Source organism: Lonchura striata, chromosome 33 (genome assembly GCF_046129695.1).
Source record: "Lonchura striata isolate bLonStr1 chromosome 33, bLonStr1.mat, whole genome shotgun sequence".
In the NCBI taxonomy this organism is placed as follows: Eukaryota; Metazoa; Chordata; class Aves; order Passeriformes; family Estrildidae; genus Lonchura; species Lonchura striata.
This window is the reverse complement of record NC_134635.1, coordinates 2,915,092-2,929,563: the sequence shown is the minus strand read 5'-3', so window position 1 is coordinate 2,929,563 and position 14,472 is coordinate 2,915,092. Positions and strand designations below refer to the sequence as shown.

At 59.7% G+C, this 14,472-nt stretch overlaps 2 protein-coding genes across 2 annotated transcripts; one reads left to right on the top strand and one right to left on the bottom strand.

The window, feature by feature from the left end:
- Positions 1-2,363: 2,363 nt before the first annotated feature.
- On the bottom strand, positions 2,364-5,654 carry MLLT11 (MLLT11 transcription factor 7 cofactor). The gene is made up of 2 exons (XM_021542082.3): positions 5,490-5,654; positions 2,364-4,029 (listed from the first exon to the last, which is right to left on the bottom strand). The coding sequence occupies exon 2, from the start codon at positions 4,010-4,012 to the stop codon at positions 3,752-3,754; it is 261 nt and encodes an 86-aa protein (XP_021397757.1). The 5' UTR covers positions 4,013-4,029; positions 5,490-5,654; the 3' UTR covers positions 2,364-3,751.
- Positions 5,655-9,026: 3,372 nt separating this feature from the next.
- CDC42SE1 (CDC42 small effector 1) lies at positions 9,027-14,188 on the top strand. Its single transcript, XM_021542084.2, has 5 exons — positions 9,027-9,331; positions 11,961-12,107; positions 12,187-12,297; positions 12,957-13,031; positions 13,146-14,188. The coding sequence occupies exons 2-4, from the start codon at positions 12,054-12,056 to the stop codon at positions 13,026-13,028; spliced, it is 237 nt and encodes a 78-aa protein (XP_021397759.1). The 5' UTR covers positions 9,027-9,331; positions 11,961-12,053; the 3' UTR covers positions 13,029-13,031; positions 13,146-14,188.
- Positions 14,189-14,472: the final 284 nt, after the last annotated feature.

The window sequence follows — 14,472 nt, the reverse complement described above, 5'->3', positions numbered from 1 at the left end:
AGTGGTTTTGTTACAATTAAAGCGGTTGCTGATGCCATCTCGTGGGAAATACAAAATTTACCTCTCCGAGCAGCAGACACGGCTGTTCCTAAGCCCTTTCTGGATGGGAATGTCAGGATCTGGAATTTCAAAAGTACTCTCTGATTACTAAGCAAACATTCACACAAGTGAGCAGTCCCACTTAACCAAAGAATTGCTCACAGGCAGAAGTGTTTGCAGGTTGAGGCCAAAAAGCTTCCCAAAACTTTTCAGCAGCCTCAAGACTGCAGAGAAGCAGCAGTCTGGGTTTCCCCAAATGCACAGAATTGACTTGATGAGTGATTAGAAAAACTGGGATTACTCAAAAAGAATTTGCACTTAGAACCAAGCTAAATGGGTTTTGCCTGACAAAATAAGGCTCAAGGAATAACTGGAAGCCTATTTATTCCCATCTAATATGGGACAGAATAAATAAGGAGTAACCTACACATCCCTTAGACCTGCTAATCCAGGAATTTCCTTACTCAGTGTTTACACAAAGCAAAACACTCCACACTGGCGGTGAAGAGCAAAGCAACACGGTTCACTCTCAGGATTTGGCAGAGGCAGGAATTCTCATTATTCCTCTGTTGCAATCAGGCAAATCCATTTTCTGCAGCCCTGGAGCAGGGCCTGGAGTAGCCACTCGCACTGGAACCACCTTTATTTACACCAGGGGTAGGATCCTCCTCCCTTACCTCGCCTGGTGAAAACATTCAGGGGCAGGAAGCAGCAGCTGGGCGTGTTTGGCTGCATTTCAGCACTTTTACTTTCCTAAATACCCATCTGCCCTCTACTGGAGAGCAATCTTAGGGTTTGTTTGGTTGGTTTTTTTTTTCCCTCCAAGGTTTTCACACTCGAGGTCCTCGAAGACCTTACTTGAGGTGGTTTTGGCGTTTGCTGAAGGGAGGAGATTGAGAACTCGCAGTGGTGTTAAGAATGAAGGGCAAGCTGGGATGTTTGTGATGAGATTTGCTCTCTGGGCGAGCATCCACCACACGGGGGTCCCCCTTCCTCACAGCCCTAAATCGCCCCTCTCAGAGGGTCCCCCAGCCCATTCCCTCCCTGGGAGTCCTCTGAACCCCTCATGGATGTCCCCCCATCCTCACACCCCTAAATCGCCCCTCTCAGAGGGTCCCCCAGCCCATCCCTCCCTAGGAGTCCTCTGAACCCCTCACAGGAGTCCTCTCTCCTTAGACCCCCAAGATCGCCCCTCTCAGAGGGACCCCCAGCCCATCCCCTCACTGGGAGTTCTCTGAACCCCTCACAGGAGTCCTCTCTCCTTAGACCCCCAAGATCGCAGCCTTGCCCCTCACAGGGGTCCCCAAAGGCCCTCACAGGGATCCCCCTTCCTCAGACCCCCAAGATCGCCCCTCTCAGAGGGTCCCTCAGCCCACTCCCTCACTGGGCGTCCTCTGAACCCCTCAAAGGGGTCGTCTCTCCTCAGACCCCCAAGACCGCACCTTGCCCCTCACAGAAGTCCCCACAGCCCCTCCCGGGGCTCCCCCTCGCCCCAGCGGCCCCGGTTCCCCTCACAACGCCCCGCCCCTCCCGTCGCCGCCTCACAAAATGGCGGCCCCGGCAGCGAGCCCGTGAGGCAGCGGAAGGATACAGTCTTGTGACAAAAGAGTCCTCCGAGGCGGCGCAGAAAACTCGAGCTGGCCCCGCACTCGCTCTGCCGCAGCGGGAACTGTGCGGAACGCGGGGATTTCTCTTTATTTTCTGCGCCATTCTCCCCGCCCTGAGGCCGTCGGAGAGGCCTGGCAGGGGAGTGTTTTCCTCTGGCGGAAGGATACGAAGCAGTCCTGGCGCGCCGTGACTGAGGCCGGGGGTCCCTGGAGTTAGATCCGGCAGAGGCGTTTTTGCGCCAAGTATAAAATGGCGGCGACGCCTCGCTGAGGCGGTGTGGTTTAGGTGTGTTTTGGAACTTTAATATCCAGGATTTGTAAATATATTTGTGTTTAGATGTGTGTGTTTCAGTAGTTTGAGCATCTCTGTCCCCTCTGAGTGCCTTCCAGTCCAGGATTTAACTCCCCTCAAGCTGCCAAACCCCCCTCTCCTAGGTGTGTTACCCCTAACTTGCCCAAAATGTCCTTTTTTTGAGGTAAAATTGGAGGTCTGGAGCCTATTTCTCCTCTGGGGTGTTTTCCTGTGAGGCTTGAAAAGCCGAAGTGTAAATAATATCCTTAATGTGCTTATAATAATCTTTCAGACTTAGTTTTTCCACACTTAAGTCTTCCACAGCATGTGCGAAAACACGGGGGTGAGTTCCCAGCTCGCTGTAAAGAGATTTGAGACATTTTAATGCTAAAGACCTTGTCAGTCTACATGTACACAGGAATGTGTATGTTTTGAACTGATTTTATTTAAGGTTTCATAATAAATACTTCTCCTGCAGGTTTTCCTAGCTGGGAACACAGAAGTCAAACAGCTCTGCAGAGGAGAGTTTACATTTTTCATCTCTGGTTTTACACAGACGGTTCAAAATCAGCACACTTGATTATTTCTGCAGATTACAGGAGACTGAATCCAATTTTCGTAGTAGAATGCAGATTTTTCCAATTTTTTGTCTATTTCTGGCACTTTTTTAAGTGCTGCCTCAGCCATATACCCCCCAACTCTCAGGATGATTTTGGGATGCTTCACATCACTTCATCCCAATCAAGCCCAAAAAAAAAGCACATTCAAGAAGACAAATCAATCCCAGAAAACAATCTTGGAGAGGGAAAAAAACCCCAAACCTGTTTAAAAGCCAAAAATTATTCCAGGTTGGGTTTTGCCCCCCAGTTTTAAGCTGACACTCAGAAATAAACCTCAGCAGGTGAAAATCTCCCCGGAGAAAACTCAAGGCTTCCGCTTGAATGAATGCAGCATTGTTTGTTGTTGTTTTTAAAGGGTTTAAGTGGGTGGAAAACCTGAAATATTTTCATCTGAGGGTAAGATCCATTTTTCAGCTCTGCCCCATCACCCTTCCAGACCCCAAAATGTGCCCAGCATCTGTCCCAGTCAGGAGTTGCACTGGGAATAAACCATGTGGGGCGTTAAAAAAGGATGAAAAAAGTCAAATTTGGGGCAATAAACACCCAGCCTTGACCCCACTAAGCAAGCTCAGTGCATTTCCATGTCTATTTATCCTCCTGGACATATTTTCTTTTGCTTGGGCTCACACCACAAGGCTCAAAGTGATTATATTTCTCGAGAAGAAGATATCTCTGCCTCTTCCACCTTGCATTCCCGAGGGGAAGGTCAAGGGACAAAGAGGAATTTTGAGAAATTGGGCCAGGGGAGCACAGAGGGTCAATGCTTTCTACAAAACGAGGGCGATTCCCCTTGCTCCTCATTTGCACAAATGAGTTTCTTAAAAAAAGCACACGAGAAATGAGCTGAGAAATTGTCACACAGGGCGGTGGCACCTCCCAAACCCTCTGGGAACGGAGAGGGGCAATGGGGGGGCTTTTTCTGCCCCCTCCCCTCGTGTTTGCCAGCTGTTGCTGGCACCGTTGGGATTCCAGGAGGAAAACGGGGAGAAGGGTTGGAGATTTTCAGGGAGCCCATCACCGTCGAGGCCGCGGTGAGCTGCTGAGCGAGCGAGGAGTGGCAAAACTGCCCAGAACCAAAAAAAAAACCCAAAAAAAACGCAACCCAACAGCCTCCAAACTGACAACAAAACCAAATCCTGGCATGCCTGGCGGAAAAAGAGAGAGCAGGGGGGTGAGGAGGGGCAGGGAGGGCTTCAAATTAAATCGAAATCTAAGGAGCTGATGCTGGCAATGGGAGCTCGCCAGAAGTTAAAGCTGTTGAACTGCAGCAGAGTGTCCTCTTCCTGGGAGAGGTCCTGGCCACCCCGCTCGCCCAGCTTGGCCAGCCCTGCCTTGGGCTTGTAGAGGGCCATGTCTGCGAGCCCCAGCCCCTCCAGCTCGGCCGTGTCCAGCCGCGGGATCGGCATCCTCCAGTAGATGAAGGAGTCGTACTGGCTGCTGATGGTGTCCAGCATTTTCAGGCTGTGGAAGGCTTGAGGGGAAAGAAGAGGAAGAGAAAAGCTCTACCAAACACACAGGAGTTTGCCCCAAAGTGGCCAGAAATCTCAGGTGTTGCCATGTTGACTCCACCCCGTAGGATAATCCCCTAAAAAGGGGATAAACCCCTAAAAAGGGGATAAACCCCTAAAAAGGGGATAATCCCCTAAAAAGGAGTTGATGGTGGAGGATGGGGTTGTGGAGGTTTGATTCTAGGCTGGGTCTAACTGCAGGCTTGAGCTCTGCCAGAGTTTTATCCCCACCCTTCTCTGCACCGTCATTCGGAGGGGGCCCAAGGGATTTGTCACGCCGTGCCTCAGTTTCCCCATCCTGGCAGCATGGGAGGGGAGGGCAGGGTGGGGATCATCCTGCCGGCTCCGGGGAGCAGAGGTGGGAGAGCAGCACCCAAACAAACCCTTTTTCCACACCCCCACAGCTCTCCCCGTGCCGAATCCCCGTGGAGTGGGCAGTGGGGAGGGGTCCCTGCGCAGCCCCCTCCCCCCGATCCCACCCCATCCCTCCCTCCCATGACCGAACCCTCTGGAAAGGGCTGGAAGGAGCATCCCCACCACACCCCACCCATCCCTGCCGTGCCATCCGTCCGTCCCTGCTGCAGAATTCCCCCTGCAGCCCCACCCCGAGCCACCAAAATTTGGGAAAGGGCCGGACGAGACTGGATCAGCTTCTTCAGGCGGGAGCTGAGTCACTGCCCGGCTTCTCCCCGGCAGGGCTGTGTCATTCCCCTCCTCGACTGGCACCGGAGGTGGGGAAAAAAGAGCAGACTAACCCAAACCATCCTCATTTCCCTGCTGATTCCCTGACTTAAGTCTCAGAAAGCAGAATTCTCAAGGATGATTCAGGCATACTTTGGATCGTGCCCTGTCGGTGCGATGAATGCTGGTCAGCTGCTAAATTTAAGGTTCTGGATGTCACTCAGGGGCTGTGAAAGGCTCCTGTGTCACCCCCGCCGGGTAAACTGAGCCACAGGACTTTAAAATAATCTCTTCCCGGGGAATTTATCCCTGGGAGGTCCATCTCTAGGGGTCTGTCTGTGAGTTTTTGCAGCACGACAGCAGAGATTTATTAATGGTGATGGGTGTTGCGGACATGGATTTTTAAGCTCCAAATGGTGAAAAATTGGAGTTTAGTGACAAGAGGGGAAAAGAGAGTTTAGTGACAAGTGAAATAATAAAATATCTAGTAAAAGGGAATGAATGTCGGGGGGAAACCCCTCTTGTTACGCGTGACACCCCTAAAAAAGAGCATTTCCCACGGTCTCAATGTGCTCTGCTCATCCCATGGAAGCAAAACCACCTTTCTCCACTTAAATCCCCGCTGGCTGTGGCTCATTTCCCCCCATCAAAAAGAAATTCCAGGAGTTCCCCTCCACCCAAATCCCTCCCGGAACAAAAAGCATCCTGCGGCCGAGCATCCCGGCCGGCTCGCATCCCTTACCTGCGCAGGGCGCGGTGCTGCAGCGGCGAGCTCGGCGCCGGCCGGGCTCTTTGTGCCGGGGAGCCGCGGGCGGAGCAGCGTCGCTTTTGTCTGCCGGCTCGGCTGGGTCTGCAATGCAGCCCCTCCGAGTGCCCTTCCTCGTGGGGGGAGGATGATGATGATGGCAGATGAGTCAGCGGCTCCCACCCGCGCCAGGGAGGGGGAGGACGGCAGGGGCGGGGAGTGGGGGGGGATCCTGCGCGCTGGACCCCCAAGCCGAGGATGTATTGAACTGCTGAAGCCTTCAGCTCCGTGTTGGGGGGAATAATTTTCGGTCTGCAAAGAGCTGGGAAAGATTTATTTTACCTGCATGGGAAGATATGGGGTGCTGTGGTATCCCCAAACCTTGGGAGGGCACTGTGCGGGTCAAACACAGGGAAATTTGGCTCAAAGAAACCCCCCAAAACTATACACATATATATTTTTTTAAAATTTTTTTTTTTTTTTTTAATCTGAGACTGAGACTATTTGGTCCTAAGGTCACACGGCAAAAATATCCCAGCCAGACATGGAACTGGAAATAGAGGGAGACAACCCAAACTGGCATCAATCACTGCCAGGGCTGAGGGGGGGGCTTCACCCAGGGCGGGTGGGGGCACCTCACACCCACTTTCCCCCACAGCTGACCCCGGGTGTTGGAGGTGCAGCAAAGAAAACCCCGATGCAACCCCTCAGACCAGGGAATCTCCCTGCCCCAGCACCACCGAGACCCCAAACACCCTTTTTGGGGGGCACAGGCCACATCCATCCACCTGAGATGCTGAGGGCAACCCTTGCCCTCCTCTCCCTGGGTTTTGCCTGAGATCAACATTCTTTTGGTGCTTTAGGGGTTTTTTTTCTTTATTTTCCTCCCTGTTCCCTGCGCACAGCTCATTTCTGATGGTGCCAAGCTGTTCTGCCAGTGCTCGGCTTTCAGCCAGACTATTTCTGCCTCCTCTTCCTCCTCCTCCTCCTCCTCCTCTACCTCCCAGCACGGTAATGGGCAAAGAGGATCCCATGTTCCTGCTCCAAAATAGACCCTTGGTCTCAGCTGGGCCCCTGCAGCACTTGGCACAGGGAAAATTCCACCTGGGAGCCCTTTGAAGGATGCTGATCCCTCCAAGGGGTTGAGCAGCTCTTTTTGGGGGTACCCCAGGCCATGGGGTGAAGTTTGGCTGAGCAACCTCATAAGAAGCTGGATGTCACCCATCTCCTTGCTCTTCGAGGTCTTGTCACCTGCTCACATGTGACAGCCCAAAGACTGTGATGTCCCTCTCTGGGAAAGGACCTGGGGCTGAACCCCCCAAGGGGACGTAGCAGTGAGGGCACTGCTCTGAGCCCCGCGGTTTTGGGAGGGCTGCAAGGGGGACACTGTCCTCTGGCAGCACAAACACCAAAAAAAAAAAAAAAAAAAAGGCTCTTCAGCTGAAACGAGGTCCCAAACACTTGGGGTATTATCAGCCAGGGCCACCCGATGGCTGGGGACAGGCGTGGGACAGAAACCCGACTGAGTGGGGACAGTGCTGCCTTGTTCAGGATTTCTGGAGTGGGAGCAGTGGGGATGGTTGGGATTTGGGGGCTGACACAGGAAGGGGCACTCTGAGGCTCACAGTGTGGTGGCAGTGGCAGGACTGTGGTGGTGGCACTGGGAAGACTATGCTGGTGGCACTGGGAGGACTGTGCTGGTGGCAGTGGCAGGACTGTGGCGGTGGCAGTGGCAGGACTGTGGTGGTGGCACTGGGAGGACTGTACTGGTGGCACTGGGAGGACTGTACTGGTGGCAGTGGCAGGATTGTGGCGGTGGCAGTGGCAGGACTGTGGTGGTGGCAGTGGCACTGGGAGGACTGTGCTGGTGACAGTGGCAGGATTGTGGCGGTGGCAGTGGCAGGATTGTGGCGGTGGCAGTGGCAGGATTGTGGTGGTGGCAGTGGCAGGACTATGCTGGTGGCAGTGGCAGGACTGTGGCGGTGGCAGTGGCAGGACTGTGGTGGTGGCAGTGGCAGGACTGTGGCGGTGGCGGTGGCACTGGGAGGACTGTGCTGGTGACAGTGGCAGGATTGTGGCAGTGGCACTGGGAGGACTGTGCTGGTGACAGTGGCAGGATTGTGGCGGTGGCAGTGGCAGGACTGTGCTGGTGGCAGTGGCAGGCTGTGGTGGTGGCAGTGGCAGGACTGTGGCGGTGGCAGTGGCACTGGGAGGACTGTGCTGGTGACAGTGGCAGGACTGTGCTGGTGGCACTGGGAGGACTATGCTGGTGACAGTGGCAGGACTGTGGCGGTGGCAGTGGCAGGACTGTGCTGGTGGCAGTGGCAGGACTGTGGTGGTGGCACTGGGAAGACTGTGCTGGTGGCACTGGGAGGACTGTGGTGGTGGCAGTGACAGGCTGTAGTGGTGGCACTGGGAGGACTGTGCTGGTGGCAGTGGCAGGACTGTGCTGGTGACAGTGGCAGGATTGTGGCAGTGGCAGTGGCAGGACTGTGGTGGTGGCAGTGACAGGCTGTGGTGGTGGCACTGGGAGGACTGTGCTGGTGGCAGTGGCAGGACTGTGGCGGTGGCAGTGGCAGGACTGTGGCGGTGGTGGTGGCAGGACTGTGGTGGTGGCAGTGACAGGCTGTGGTGGTGGCACTGGGAAGACTGTGCTGGTGGCACTGGGAGGACTGTGGTGGTGGCAGTGACAGGCTGTGGTGTGGCACTGGGAGGACTGTGCTGGTGACAGTGGCAGGATTGTGGCAGTGGCAGTGGCAGGACTGTGGTGGTGGCAGTGACAGGCTGTGGTGTGGCACTGGGAGGACTGTGCTGGTGGCAGTGGCAGGACTGTGCTGGTGACAGTGGCAGGATTGTGGCGGTGGCACTGGGAGGACTGTGCTGGTGGCAGTGGCAGGATTGTGGCGGTGGCAGCAGCCCACCAGATGTTGTGCAAGCGGAAGGGCACCGGGCTGGAAATGGTGAAACCACTCAACACCAGCTGCAGGGTGGCGCTGGGGGGTCCCACGGCCCCCATTCCCACCGGGACCCCCACTCCTACCGGGACCCCCATTCCTACCAAGACCCCCATTCCTACCGGGACTCCCATTCCTACCAAGACCCCCATTCCCACCGGGACCCGCACTCCTACCGGGAGCCCCATTCCTACCGGGACCCCCTCTCATACCGGGACCCCCATTCCTACCGGGATCCCCATTCCTACCAAGACCCCCATTCCCACCGGGACCCCCTCTCATACCGGGACCCCCACTCCTACCGGGACCCCCATTCCTACCAAGACCCCCATTCTCACCGGGACCCCCACTCCTACCGGGAGCCCCATTCCTACCGGGACCCCCACTCCTACCGGGATCCCCACTGCTACCGGGACCCCCATTCCTACCGGAACTCCCACTCCCACCGGGACCCCCGCTCCCACCGGGATCCCATTCCCGCAGCCCCGCAGTGCTGGCGGTGCCCGGGGAGGGCGCTGTACCGGGGCCGGGCCGGGCCGAGCCGCGCCGGGCGGCGGGAGCAGCGCCGCGTCCGCACCGGGCCACGCCTGGGGCTGCGAGCGGCCACCGGCACCGGCACCTCCCGGCCACGCCTCGGGCTGCGAGCGGGGCACCGGCACCGGAACCCGCACCGGGACCAGGACCCCCGAGCCACGCCTGGGCTGCGAGCGGGGCTCCGGCACCGGCACCGGGAGCGGGGCTCGCACGGGGATCGGGACCTGCACGCCCGGGCCACGCTTGGGGCCGCTGCGAGCAGGACACCGGCAGCGGGACCGGGACTTCCGAGCCACGCGTGGGGCTGCGAGCCGGACACCGGCACCGGGACCCGCTCCCGCGCCGGGACAGGTAATGGGGCCGCCGCCGGGACGGGAACCGGCGGGTGCGACCCCGCGGAAGGGCCCCCGGAACCGCCGCAGGAAGGCGGAGAGGGCACCGGGATCGGCACCGGCACGGGAGCGGGGCGGCGGGACCACCCCCCCGGCAGCTCGCTGGTGCAACCGGGGAGTCCTGCCGGGATCCGCAGCCCCACCGGGACCACCGGGGTCCCAAGGCCTGCCGGGTCCCACCAACCCGGGCAGGACCCGCGGGGTCCCGAACGCTGCTGGGACCCCCGGAGTGCGCGGAGCCCCGCGGAGCAGCCGCTGCCCCGGGGGTCGCAGCCGGCACCGAAGCTCGCAAGCAAGCCCCACTTTGCCGCCCCATCCCGGGGTCCCGGGCCCGCAGCCGGGGCACCCCAGGACTCTCACCCCGTCCAGCCCCGTCCCCGCACGGGGGCTTTCCCTCCGAGCTGCGGAGACCCCAGCGGGTACCCCGCAGTGGGTGACCCCAGTGCGGGGGGCTCGGGGCGGACCCCGCTGCCGGAGCCCGGCGGTGACGCAGAGCCGAGCGGTGCTTTCCCAACCGGGAAGTCATTTTGCCTGTGCCGGCAGGGCCGGGCCCGAAGCCGCCCTGCCCGGGCCCCGGTGGGCTGAGCCCGGGCACGGCTCCTCGCCGGGGCTGCGGGGGGCGTGCGACCCTCGGAGCGGGGATCGGGCCGAGAGCCGCCGGGGCCCTTTCGAGGACGCCAGGCCCCGGCGGGTGCCGGGGGGCGCGGGCAGGGGTCGTGGCCGTGCGAGCCGCGGAGCTTTCACCGGCGGCTCCCCACGGAGCCCCGGCGAGGCCCTGCCGGATCCCGGCGCCCTCCGGGGCCGCGGTTCCTAAGGAAATTCAGGAAGTCGGGCTGGGAAGGAAACGCAGCCCCCTCCTCATCTGCCCCGCAGCCGGGGAGGGGGGAGAGCTGCGTTCGGCAGGGGGCACGGAGCCGGTGTGCACCGACCGGGACGTGTGGCAGCCTGCCCGGCCCCGGTGCTGCGCTGGCGGAGGGGCTCGCTGGGGACACGGACACGGACACGGACACGGACACGGGCACGGGGACACGGACACGGACACGGACACGGACATGGGCACGGGGACACGGACACGGGCACAGACACGGGGACACGGACACGGGGACACGGACACGGACACGGACACAGGGACACAGACACGGACATGGACACGGGGACACGGACAGGGGGACACGGACACGGACACGGACACAGACACGGACACGGACACGGACACGGGCACAGACACGGGGACACGGACACGGACACGGACACGGACATGGGCACGGGGACACGGACACGGGCACAGACACGGGGACACAGACACGGGGACACGGACACGGACACGAACACAGGGACACAGACACGGACACGGGGACACGGACACGGACACGAACACGGGGACACGGACAGGGGGACACGGACACGGACACGAACACAGGGACACAGACACGGACACGGGGACACAGACACGGACACGGACACGGGGACACGGACAGGGGGACACGGACACGGACACGGACACGGGCACGGACACGGACACGGGGACACAGACACGGACACGGGGACATGGACACGGGGACACGGACACGGACACGGGGACACGGACACGGGGACACAGACACGGACATGGGGACACGGACACAGGGGTGCTCTTCTTGTGCCAAGCTGGTGGTGATGGGAGCAGCACAGGGAGCACCCACCCCATGGGTGCACGGGAATGCCCGGTTACCGGGGGGATTCCATGCGGTCCACGGGGCCAGATCGTGGATGGGGCCGTGCCCAGGCTGGGCTCGGAGCAGTTTTGGGGAGCTGCCCCGTGGCCCCGCTCCTCCCTGGCAGCAGCAGGAAGTGCGGCCGGACTTTGGTCCGTCCGGCGGCACCGGCGCCGGGGCAGAGGAAGGAGCTCGTCCCGTTTGCCGCGGCTCCGGCACCCACCGGCCGTGCCTGGGGGCTCTCCCGTGGCTGATACCGGGCTGAGCTCCGGCCACGGCCCCCCGTGGGCGGGTGAGTTCCCTGAGTGCCACCGGGGGCTTTTGCATCAAGGGAGTCATCTCTCCTTGGCATGAGTTAACCCCCATTTTGGGGGTGAACCCCCCTTTTCCACATCTCCTCGCCCATCCAGGCAGTACCGTGGGAGTTTGGGCTAAAATCCCACCAGTCCCTGTTTATTTCTCGCCCGGCTGCGCTTCAAAAGCTGGAGCGGAAGAGCTCAGGCTCCGGCCCCTTTTCGGAAAGGATATTTATAGCTGCCTGGCTCAGGGAGTTGGGATTTGCCATGGCTGCCTCCATCCCCCCCATCCTGCCGCAGCATCCTTCAGCTGTGTCCTGCCCTGGAGCGGGGGACAAGGCCTGGCCCCGATCCAGCCCTGGCCATGGGGACAGCTCTGGGGGTGTCTGTGCGATGCCCAGGGGTCCCTGGTACGTCTCCGACCTCTGGGACTCCCTGGGGACCTCCTTGCAATGACAGGTGTCCCCTTGGATGGTCCGTGTGTGACCCCAGGGGTCTGCTGGGGGCTCTCTGCTTTTTGTTGGTTGATGGGAAGTCGCTTGAGGATTCATTCGGGGAGGTCAGGCCTGGAAACATCGCTCTCCCTTCCCACTCACAGCCAGCTGCTCCTCTCCACGCTGTGTCCCCATGGAGTGACCCTGCGCAGGGGTCCCGGCAGCTCGGGGGGACGCTGGCTGCCAGCACCGCGAGCATGAGCGACTTCTGGCACAAGCTGGGCTGCTGCGTGGTGGAGAAGCCCCAGCCCGTGAGTACCTCCCGTGCTGCCATTTCGGGCAGGGCCCTGGGGGCAGCGGGGGGCTGATGGCCTCTTCTTCCCCTCGCAGAAGAAAAGGAGGAGGCGGATCGACCGCTCCATGATCGGGGAGCCCATGAACTTCGTGCACCTGACGCACATCGGCTCCGGGGACATGGCTGCGGGAGAGGGGCTGCCCATGGTACCCACGCCGTGGGGGGCTGGGGCTCAGCCTTGGGGTGTCGGGGCTCAGGGATGGGCGACAGGTGGTGGTTTTGGGGTGGTAGGTGTTGGTTTTGGGGTGGTGGAGTCTCACAGTTGGGTGGTGGATGTTGATTTAGGGGTGCTGGGTCTCAGGGTTGGGAGGTGGGTGTTCTTTTGGGGTGCTGGGTGTCAGGCTTGGGTGGTCAGTGTTCTTTTGGGGTGCTGGGTGTCACGGTTGGGTGGTCAGTGTTCTTTTGGGGTGCTGGGTGTCAGGTTTGCGTGGTCAGTGTTGTTTTGGGGTGCTGGGTGTCAGGGTTGGGTGGTCAGTGTTGTTTTGGAGTGCTGGGTGTCAGGGTTGGGTGGTCAGTGTTGTTTTGGGGTGCTGGGTGTCAGGGTTGGGAGGTGGGTGTTCTTTTGGGGTGCTGGGTGTCAGGGTTGGGTGGTCAGTGTTCTTTTGGGGTGCTGGGTGTCAGGGTTGGGTGGTCAGTGTTCTTTTGGGGTGCTGGGTGTCAGGTTTGTGTGGTCAGTGTTGTTTTGGGGTGCTGGGTGTCACGGTTGGGTGGTCAGTGTTTTGGGGTGCTGGGTGTCAGGGTTGGGTGGTCAGTGTTGTTTTGGGGTGCTGGGGTGGCACAGGGGGGTGACAGGTCCTCTCTGCAGACTGGTGCTGTCCAGGAGATGAGGTCCAAGGGCGGCCGGGAGCGACAGTGGAGCAACTCCCGTGTGTTGTAGCGTGTGAGTACCAGCCCGTGGCACCCCCAGCATCCCCCCAGAGCCACCAGCTCTGAGGAACACCCAAGGGAGCCACCACTTGGGCCCTCCCATAACCCATCCTCTGGGATTTTGCAGATTCCTGGCTTTTTCAGCCCAAACTTGAACTGCCTGATCCCCCCGCTGGAGGAGAAGCCGACCTTGAGTGCTTTAACCCCGCGGTATTTATGCAGCACCGTCCTCACCCAGCTCCCGGGGACTTTGGGTCGTCGTCCCTCTGGAAAATCCCTCCTTCCCGGAGGCCCTGGCCGGTGACATGGGGAGGGAGCGGGGACAGCAGCCCCCATCTCCTGCCCCACCTGGAAAGGACACAGCCACCCTCTGAAACGCGCCGGGAGCTGCCAGGCGCAGCCCACGTGTCCCAGATTCTCCCAGTTTTCCCTTTGCCCACTCCCTTGTCTCCCATGGGCTGCGTGGTGGTGCCTCAGTTTCCCCAGGGAATCACTCATGGTGCAGAGGCAGATTTGATGCCTCCCAGAACATCACGCAGGAGCAAAACCAGGAATAAGCCCTGATATTCTGGCGCCAAACCAGAATGAAACCCAAGATGTTCTGGTGTCAAACCAGGATTCGATGTCAACCTGGGATTAAACCCCGATTCTTCGGAGCAAAAGCGGGATTAAACCCCGACGCTTCGGTGCCAAACCAGGATCCAACCCCAACGCTCGGCTGTCCCGGCGTCACCGAGCCCACAGTGCCTCCGGCTGGCATTCCCACCGCCGCCAAACTCCCACCTCCCTCCTTTTTCTAGGATCTCTTCTTATTTTTAAGCTCCAAAACCCACCTGAGCAGCCTCCATCGCCTCGGGCAGGACCGTGGGGGGGTCCCCTCCACCCGGGATTGGCCCCGGTCCCGGCCGGACAGGGCCTGAGCCGAGAAGGGCTCCGGAATTCAGGCGCGGCTGTACATAGTTTAATTAGCGCCAGGATTAAATATTAAATAGCACGTGCTGGGTGACAGAGCCTTTCCCCTGCCCTGCGCTCCGGCGATGCTCTGCCGGCAGCCGGGCTTTTCCAGCCCCATGGCACACTCGGGTCAGGGGTTTTGGGGAAAAAAACATTCCACCTTTGAAATAAATGCCTTGTGCTGGCCCAAGGGGTGGGTGCACAAGCTGCTCCAGGCTCCTCGCTCCCTCTCCTCTGCTCCTGGAGCAGCCAAATCCACAGGGAAAAGCCGAGCCCGCTGACATTCCCAGCAGGCAGAGGCCACGACTTTTTATGGCACAACCAGTTTCCTCCTGGCTGGGTTGGACTCGGGAGTGTGGCTGCACTGACACCCCCTCCTTGGACACCCCAAAATGTTCCTCTGACCCACTGTAGAGGGGATTGCACCCCAGGGAAAGGGGGGGTGCACCCCCAGCTCGAGTGGGGCAGCACCCTGTCCCAGAATAAAAACCAGAGTCAAA